The 9,916-nt window shown below is 35.6% G+C and overlaps 1 protein-coding gene across 1 annotated transcript; it reads right to left on the reverse strand.

Moving 5' to 3' along the window:
- Positions 1–2,761: 2,761 nt before the first annotated feature.
- LOC125077066 (lipase 1-like) lies at positions 2,762–6,291 on the reverse strand. The gene is made up of 5 exons (XM_047688859.1): positions 6,125–6,291; positions 5,455–5,656; positions 4,970–5,340; positions 3,937–4,098; positions 2,762–3,756 (listed from the first exon to the last, which is right to left on the reverse strand). Exons 1-5 carry the CDS (start codon positions 6,266–6,268, stop codon positions 3,346–3,348), a joined length of 1,290 nt encoding a protein of 429 aa, XP_047544815.1. The 5' UTR covers positions 6,269–6,291; the 3' UTR covers positions 2,762–3,345.
- Positions 6,292–9,916: the final 3,625 nt, after the last annotated feature.

A 9,916-nucleotide genomic window follows, 5' to 3' on the forward strand; every position in this document is an offset into this window, starting at 1 on the left:
GTTGCCTGTTCCAGAGTCGGTACCCCCATTTGTTTATTCATACTCAAAATGGAAAATCCAAAAATATTGTTCATCCAAATGTTTTGAATCAATTTTTTGAATAGCTAGGAATTGAGTAAATATATTATTTTTTTTTTTAAGAAATGAATAGATGATTCTAACTCATTTTTTGTATTATATCACTTTATACGAAGCGAAGCACGTACCGGGCCGCTAATATATATATTTATTTTTTTATATGTTATTAATTAGTCACTTTTCTTGCAAAAACAAAAAGGTTTTAGGTAAGGAGTGTCAGTACTCCTAAAGATGTACATCATTCTTTATAAAATAAAATAATTTTCTAACAGATTTATCTTGTGTTAATCTACAGGGTGGGCCAAAACGTTTGCAAATAGCAACACTTGATTTCTCAAAAACAATGACAGTTACGGTCTTGCGGGTGACGATTAATTGTGCGTTACTTAATGCAATTTTAGTCACGATGAAGCGCTTCACGGAACAACAGCGTGCTTTTTGCGTAAAACAACGATTCCTACGTTACTGTACGACTTACTTTAGAGTAGAATACGGATTACAACGTGTAAGTAAGTGTCCAAGTGTTAATTTAATTAAAGCTTGGCTCTGGCAATACCAAGAACTAGTCTGCGGCGAATTTTGCATTTGGACCTTAAACTACACCCATATAAGCTTCATATTGTACAGGAGATGAAACCAAACGATTACATTCAGCGTAAATTATTGACTGTATTGTTTACAGAGGAGGCCCATTTTCACATTTATGGTCACGTAAATAAACACAATTGTCGATATTGGAGCACGGAAAATCCTCGCCTTAAGCACCAAAAGCCTCTTCATTCACCTAAAACGACAGTATGGGCTGCCATATCAGCAAAGGGCATAATCGGTCCATATTTCTTTGAAGATAATCAAGGAAATAACGTATCTGTAAACTCAGTGGAATACGTGAAGATATCGCGAGAGTTTTTGACACCACAGTTACTTGAATTTGATGGATATAACAGCAGGACTTGGACGCAACAAGATGGAGCAACATGCCATACCTCAAATGTAAGTATATCGGTGGTCAAAGAAATATTTCCTAACAAATTGATGTCTCGCAGAGGTGATATCCCATGGCCTTCAAGAAGCCTGGACCTCACACCTTGCGATTTTTTCTTGTGGGGATAACCTAAGAGTCAAGTGTACTTTAATAAACGAACGACTATATCCCAATCAAAAGAAAACATCCAAGAGGAGATAACCGCGATGTGTCAGCGAGTTTTCCATAATTTACGTAGTCAATTGAAGGAGTGCCAACGACGAGACGGAGCACATCTCGATGATATAATTTTTAAAAAATAAATTTCAATAAACGTTTATTTATTTATTAAGTTAAATAAATCATCAAAAAAATAACACGTGTACTTTTATTGCTACTCATACTTCAAAAGTGCAAAAATTTATGACCCACCCTGTTTTTTAGACTTAGCTCGAAGTCACGAAGAGATAAAATATTGAAACTTGCACTAGATGACAAAGAAAATGAAGTTAGAAGTAATGAAAGAAATGTCTCTGTTCCTAGGAGTAGCTCTTATCCTCAGCTTATGTCACTGCAAGTTATCGCTGAACAACGGGCAAGAGTGATCATTGAGTAAGAAAACACCATAGAAAACAAAGAAACGTTTCGGGTGATATCATTCAAAGTACAAGTCACATTGAATCCATACTGCTAATAGAACGTCATAATTTAAGAAAACAGACAAGTAGGGAATATATCGATAGGGGAAATAGCTTGGCGAATTTGCTTAGAGACTACAAAAAGAAATGTGAGGAAGGAGTTTGTATAAAACACCACTCGTTCCCAAGACAAAGACAGTTTATTAACTTGTATTCCGAGTCTTATATAATTTCCTTTGACAAAGGATAGCGTGATTCAGAAATATGAATAAAATGAACCACGACATCTATTGATATATAACATAAACTAAATATATGAAAATTAAAAATTAAACACAGTTAAAGCAGGCGAAAACCTTGCTTACAGAAGAGTTTTCAATCAGAATTTTAAAATCAGTTTCTTTGTTCCTAAAAGGGATGTGTAAATTATGCTCCATTTATAAGAACTTAAATGCATCGGAAACAGAAGCAATTGAAAAACATATAAAGAACATCATGATGAAAACGGCTAAGTAGATTGGAGAAAGAAGAAAGTTAAGAAAATAATTAATGCTAAGTTTGTGGTAGCATAGTACGATTTGCAAGGGGTTTTGTCTCTTACTATGTGCAAAACATCAGTATTCTAATACAAGTCCAAATTGAATGTGTGCAACTTCGCAGTTTGTCATCTCGCAAGAGGTCATTGTGAATGTTACCTGTTTTATCGTATTTAGAAAATAAATCGGAATCTTTACATGATGTCAACCTGGAAATAGTATTTTATTCTGACAACTGTTTCGGTCGCTGAAAAATTAATACATGTTTTTAATGTACATATATGTACGCTGTCAGCAACTTTTAATTTAAGAGTATAACTCATAAGTTTTTTAATCATAGAGGCATGGGCATTGGAAGCAATGTTTAAGTGAGTAGCATTCCAATATTATTAGCTGATTGTTTTCTTAATTTCAAATAATCTCATTAATTAATATAGAACTAATTTTAAAACAGTAAAGTGTCAGTATAATTTAAAATATTGAATAACTAATCACTAAATTAAAGTACAAAAAACATTTATACGCCCCTTTATTAAGAATAATAGTCGTTATAAATAAAAAATACATTCGTTCGAGTAAAGTAAATATTATTTTTTATATTAAATATTGGTTTCTTCACACACAGTTTTCCTGTACAATTTACTTTTTTATGATAGTGACGATATTGCATATTAAGTTATACACACCAATTATTTCGATATTTGAAGTTAATTTCAAAAACAATACCTGTCGATAGTTATTGGTTATATCATAGACGACTAAAACAACTTTGGATTTAACGCCTCACTGGATGTGGGGCCTTACTTTCATAGCAATCCTCTGCGATTGGTAGTACACCGTATGAGAATATTAAATCGTTGTTGTTCCAGTGTACCACGAGACGGCAAAGCCAAATAAACAAATTCAGCAAGAGCAGTGCACTGTACGTAAAGCTGAGGCTTGTTTATCTTTATTCCTTTTCGATTGGAATAGACTACAGGTCTTACTTTCTTAGTTTAGGTCGACTGTACAAAGTATATTGTTAAAACTGCATTTGAATGACACTTCAATTTGATTCTTATTTTATTGTTGTACAAACGTACATACTCTACTTTTGATCCAGCACATTAATGTTGGAACCGATAAATATTTACACTTGTGAATCCCGATCCAGCGATCTCTCAGCGGATCTCATCAAGTCGACTAACTTGTCGTACAGCTGCGTCCTGACGTCCCCTCCCCATATAAAGTCAAAGTGATTGAACGTTTCTCGTTCGATGGGATAGACGCCGATCGTGTTGCCGAGTCGTTCGCCAAGAAGAAGTACGTCTCTGTAATCGCTCTGAACGTCGTTTTTGCCGAAATGCAAGTACGCCGGTGCCGATATTTTGGACAAGTCGTACTCGGGCGGTGTCAGGCTGCCGTACTGGGCGAGATTGGTGACGGGGTTGGCATTGTTGTAGCGAGCGAAGCGACCGAAGCGCAGCACTTGACTGTAGTGGACGATCTGGCGGAGGGCGGCCCCGGCCGGGTTGTGGCCCACGAACACGGGCAGCATCGTCTGCAAGCATACGCCCGCATTAAAGGAAACGAAGAAATCCGATACGAGAAACTTTTGTACTATCAATGTATGGCTTAGTAATGCACAAGACTCGCATAAAGCTGCATCTGATAGAAAACCTTTTATTATACTAGATAATTGTCAGTATATTATTGATGTAATTTGTAAAGAAATATGTACTTTGTTGAAATTCTCGATTTCTCCAGTGCCGAGAATAGCGGCGATGCAGAGCGGTTGGAGGAAAGACTGATCGTTGCAGAACGTTAACCCTAACGCGGTGAAAATCTGGCGCCAACCCTCTCCTCCCATTAGTTCTCCGAAGCCCAGGTTAAATGCTACGACCTATCAGAAAACAAGAAGAAAAGTCATTAGAAAAGAAATAACGCATTTGACTTAATTAAATCTGCAAATCGATTATTTTTACATGGCAATACTTTTATGTAACATAATTATTATTATTGAAAATATTTATACCTATTATAAATATTTTCAATAATGTGATGTCTATCCCTATTACTACTACATGCCTATCCTCGTCCAGTAGCTATACATTTTAAAAATTATATACCAAGGCGTATTGTAATCACAGATTTAGAGTGGGCTAGATACCGCACGTTCATTGTATAGTATGGAAACCGAGTGTGATGATTTTAAAATTTTCATGTTGTATGAACTAAAAGGAGCAAACGTTAATTAACATTCCAAAAAATATATATTTATAAGTCTGGTTTATATAAATAAATAATAATAATAAATATTGGACAACATCACATACATTACTCTGATCCCAATGTAAGTAGCTAAAGCACTTGTGTTATGGAAATCAGAAGTAACGACGGTACCACAGACACCCAGACCCAAGACAACATAGAAAACTAATGAACTTTTTCTACATCGACTCGGCCGGGAATCGAACCCGGGACCTCAGAGTGGTGTACCCATGAATACCGGTGTACACACTACTCGACCACGGAGGTCGTCTAAACTACAGCAGAAACTTCGAATACGCTCGGTTCAATGGCTGTGGTATCTATTAATAGTGGTAGTTACAAAATCAACAGTTTCGATTCTTGGCTAGGAATTTTGATTTTGCGAAAGAAAATCAAATGATGCAGTTTAGTTTTCATCAATCAATCAATCAATCGGGACTGAGACTCGTACGAACACCACGCTCAGTTAAAAGAAATAAAATATATACAGAATATAAAAATACCTCCAAAACATTCTCGAATTGGGCCATTATCTCTCGTAACTTATTTTGATTGTTCTCGACAAACGCAGACGGCGCAAGAGCTTGGAAAGATATAAATCTATCGTTGTATTCAGGCCTCAAAGAGTTCAGAACGAGGAATGTGGTCGTTCCCTGAGAATAACCGATGTAGTGCATTTTTTGCTGGCCGGTGTTTACGACGATGAAGTTAACGATAGCGGGAAGATCTAGATTGCCTATTTCGTCCCAGCTGAATTTCCAGAACTGGAGCCCCTCGCGGTCGTCGGGATCGAGGAACACATGTCGACGGGAGTAGTAGTTACCACGCGCGTTGGGGAGCCACACGTCGTAACCAGCCTCCGCGAGCACGTAAGCTTAGTGAAAAAATAACAGAGGTTACTCATCAACACCATCATCATTTATAAGATAATAACGATAAAGAATTATTCGAAAGAGTGTTTCCATACTGGTCGAACTGCGCAGCTTACCTAGGGCGTTACCAGGGCCGAGGACGAGGAAGTCGGCCGAGGAGCATAAGAGTCCGTGCATGATGAGCGCGACCGGGCGCGGCCCGGGCCGGTTGTTGGAGTCGCGGCCGTGCGGGATGCGGTGCGTCTGCAGGACGTACCCGTCCGCCGTTACTATGTTGTGCACCTCCACTGGGTAGCCGTACTTGCGGATAAGACCTGGCTACAACCATAATAACATTTGCCTTCATAATTGTAACAATCTACGACTTCTATTTTACTCGAATGAAATTAAATATAATGTCTACTAGGTTAACAAACGACATTAAAATTATAATTTAAAAAGAAAATTGGCCAAATGTTTTATATTTTCTAAATTTATAAGTTATGCCGGAATTTCTGTCCCGCCGATGCACGATCGAAATACCAACTTTGAAGTAATATACACGTACAAAATACAAATTAAATGTTTGGGTTACCATGAAATTGAATTATTTTCTTCATTTTATAAAATTCACGTACTCAACAGGTAGTACAGAAACAGCTTACACAGTTCGGTTTAATTAAAAGTAAGCGACCTTGTTTAATACTATGTAATGATTATAAAGATTTCTGTTAAATATTTGAAAGAAATATAAATTTCCTGTCTAATATCAAAGTAACATAACGATATTTAACGATAACAATTTACCGCATCGAGTAACGCATCCTGCACGATGTTGTCGGAATGGCGCGCTGCCGGGTCTGCCTGCAGTAGTTCCTTGACGAGCTGCGCGTTGGGCGAGGTCTGGGCGCTCGCCGCCACCGAAAATGCCAAAAGTAACACGTACAACATCGTGAAACGATCCCGCACAAAGGTGCTTTGAACTTGCTGTCGATAGTAAGACCCAATTTATTCAAACTTTATCGATTCAAAGAGATTAATTTATTATCTATTTTATAATTTAAAACATTTATTAGATTACATAGACGGGTATTTTAAAATGTTTTTATATTTTAGGTTCCGTAGATATCTCAATGATATCGTCATCCTAAAATTAAGTCATTATTTCCCCTTTTTGAATGAATATAATTTGATAAAATTTACTTACAAGTAAAGCTAAAACACCAGCCTTTGGAAAATAGTTCCCCAAAAAACTCGGCAGTTCCACGTTTTACTCATTAAACATATCGCAGAGTATTATTCTTATATATATTATTATTATTATTATTCTTCATATTTATTAAACATTTTTTTTATAAATTTAGTTGTTCTTTACTTGAAAACAATCGAAACATTTTATAGTTCTGCGTGTACATATCATTGTACAAGTTTTTATCGCTCTTTAAGGAGACGGTCTTTGGCTACGGTTTTCTATTAAATTAAATGTCATACGGGACGTCCGACTTCAGCATAAACTTCTGGATCGACCTCTCAACGACATAATTTTGAAACCTTGCCAAGGGCGTTCCTTTGATTTTAACACTAAGGGAAAGAGATAAATCGGTTAAAATGTCCTACGTACTGGAAATGTGGCAGATATTGTCCGAACACTTTCTCGGCATCTGTGTAACCAATACAAAACACATACGTGATATGATGGACAGAAAAATGATTTCTTCTTTGTCGAGTAGGATTGACTTCATAACGTACTTGTTAATTACGGGTAGCTGAACAGGTTTTATAAGTCTTCATACAATTAACCCAAATTCTATTTATATTAATACTATATTAATGAATCCAAATCTGATACGCATCAAGGAGCCTAGTACGTATTATTGTTATACTGATAAAGACACAGTACATAAACAATTGTAATCAAACTGATTAAAATTGTTTCGAATTTAGGGTTTTAGCTTGGCTATGTTTTCAAGTGTATAATAATTTAAATGTCACTTACATTTAAATTAGTCTACATAAATTTTTGGGGTTAAACCACTTCTTAACTTGGAATTGTATAGAAAATCGTTCAACATGATTAGAAGGCGATAATTAATGTATAACGCTAAAGATCTTACCCAGATGAAGGAATGAGCAAACTAAAAAAACATCTTCTCATTTATAATATTATAATGACATAGAATAATAGGTACTGTTTTGATTTATTTTCAAAAAATATGTGGTATTTTAACGTGCAATGTTTTCAAACATATTAAACTTTGGTACATACAACGCACAAGTACAGGTACGCGGGGAGAAGCGGAAAAAGTAATTATTGCTATTGAAAATTTAGTGTAGTAAAAAAGTTAAAATCGTTTACGAAAACTCTTAGAACAAGCTTTTTACAGAACCCATTAGGTACATTTTTATATAATACACTGATTTTTACGTTTTTGATTAAATACTAATTAACAAATCTTAATCTTACCGCGTACCTAAAACATTGCGTCCGACGTCACGGCTGTTAATAAATCATTTTTATCAGCTGGTTATTGTTATTAATGATTTTTCAATAATCGTGAAATTAATCAGTGCCAATATTGTAATAATTATAATAAATTTTAACCTAATTACTGCACTCTGCACATTATCAATCAATGAAAATAATATAGTTGGTTCGAATAGGTTTTCACGAGCACTTTTGCGCCTACATCTTATAAGAATATGTTTAAAATAGAATTAATTTGCCATTGCCATTTGGGCCATTAAAGCCGCATTTAAAAAAAATATTTAAATAAAACTACAAGAATAAAATATTTCTTTTATCGTTACCAACTTCTAACTTCCCTCCCTTTACCTTCTCCTCTTTCACTGAATGTGATGTTAAAAGGAACATACTGTCCGTGTCTTCGAATGCCGTTGGTACTGACTGCATAAGCCGTAACATGATCATGCCCATCCTAGATATTATTATCCATATCTTAGTCCATATCCTTAATTACTCCATCACCTGTAATAAATTCCCGGACACATGGAAAAATGCTCTAATCATCCCAATTCCGAAGAAGTCGAATGCAATTAACTATTGTGATTTCCGACCGATTTCCATCCTACCGTTCCTATCTAAAGTCCTTGAAAAGTTAGTATTCCACCAATTAAACCTCTTCCTTAATCAACATTCACTTCTTAATCCTTTACAATCCGGCTTCCGTGCAGGTCATAGTACGGTCTCTGCTCTCATTAAAGTTACTGACGATATTCGGTTAGCCATGGACAACAAACAACTCACTATTTTAACACTTTTAGATTTTAGCAACGCATTCAACCGCGTTGATCACGATATTTTACTGAGTTTGTTAAGTTCCTTTAACATATCTCCATCAGTGATTGAGTGGTTTCTGAGTTACCTCAAAGGCCGTCGACAACGTATACGCCTTAATGAGACGTTTTCCTCATGGTGTAATGTCCAGGCAGGGGTACCTCAAGGTGGCGTCTTATCTCCCTTGCTCTTTGCTATTTTCATTAATTCCATTTCTCAGTATATTTCTTCCTCCTACCATATGTATGCAGATGATATTCAAATTTATCGCCACACTACGCTTGAAAATCTTCACATTGCGATTGAGAGCATGAACTACGACCTACAGAAAATTCACGAATGGAGTAAACTGTACGGACTTGTTATAAACCCCGGGAAATCACAAGTCATTATTATTGGCAGTCCGGGCATGGTCTCTAAGGCTAATTACACTGATTTACCGTCTATTGAATACAATGGTACTTGTTTACCTTACTGTTCCGTTGTGAAAAATCTAGGGGTGTATTTAGATCAAACATTATCCTGGTCACATCATTTGAAAGAACTGAGCAGAAGAACCTACGCTTCACTGAACTCGCTACGACGGTTTCGATCCCTTCTACCAATTCCTACCAAAATTATGTTAGCAAATTCTCTCCTCCTACCTATTCTTGATTATGCCGATGCAAGCTATACTAATCTGAACGAGGACCAACTCAATAGGCTTGAGCTACTTCAAAATATCGCCATCCGGTTCATATTCTGCCTTCGCAAATATGACCACATTTCTGTATTTCGTTCAAAGCTCAAGTGGCTCCCTATTCGTTTTCGCCGGAACTTGCATATTTTGTTTCTTCTGTACTGTGGGCTATTTAATTCAAGGGCTCCTTCTTATTTAAAGGAGAAATTTAAATTTCTAGGCGATCCTTCTCTTTTGAGATCTTCCCGGAGTTTTACACTTAAAATACCGGCACATAATACAAAATTCTACAGTGACTCTTTTACCGTTCAGGCAATTAAGTTGTGGAATAATTTACCGTTTAATATAAAAAAAATCTAAAACATTATTAATTTTCAAAAATTCCCTAAAGAAATTTTATCTTGAATCTGCATAGAGACGATTTATATTAGTGCTTATTTATTAGTTTAGTTATAATTATTTATTAGTCTATAATATTGATATATATATATATATATATATGTGTGTGTGTAAGCGTGTGTGTGTATGTATATATATATATATGTATGTGTATATGTATATGTATATATATATAGTGTATATATGTACATTGTATAAGTATTTACATGTAGATATTTGTATGCAA

Source organism: Vanessa atalanta, chromosome 3, assembly GCF_905147765.1.
Source record: "Vanessa atalanta chromosome 3, ilVanAtal1.2, whole genome shotgun sequence".
In the NCBI taxonomy this organism is placed as follows: Eukaryota; Metazoa; Arthropoda; class Insecta; order Lepidoptera; family Nymphalidae; genus Vanessa; species Vanessa atalanta.

Coding starts and splice junctions, on each gene's coding strand:
- LOC125077066 (XM_047688859.1), bottom strand. CDS start 6,268: ATGTTGTACGTGTTACTTTTGGCATTTTCGGTGGCGGCGAGCGCCCAG. Junction 5,341..5,454: donor CGGCCCTGGTAACGCCCTAG/GTAAGCTGCGCA, acceptor TTTTTCACTAAG/CTTACGTGCTCGCGGAGGCT. Junction 4,099..4,969: donor AATTCGAGAATGTTTTGGAG/GTATTTTTATAT, acceptor GTTTTCTGATAG/GTCGTAGCATTTAACCTGGG.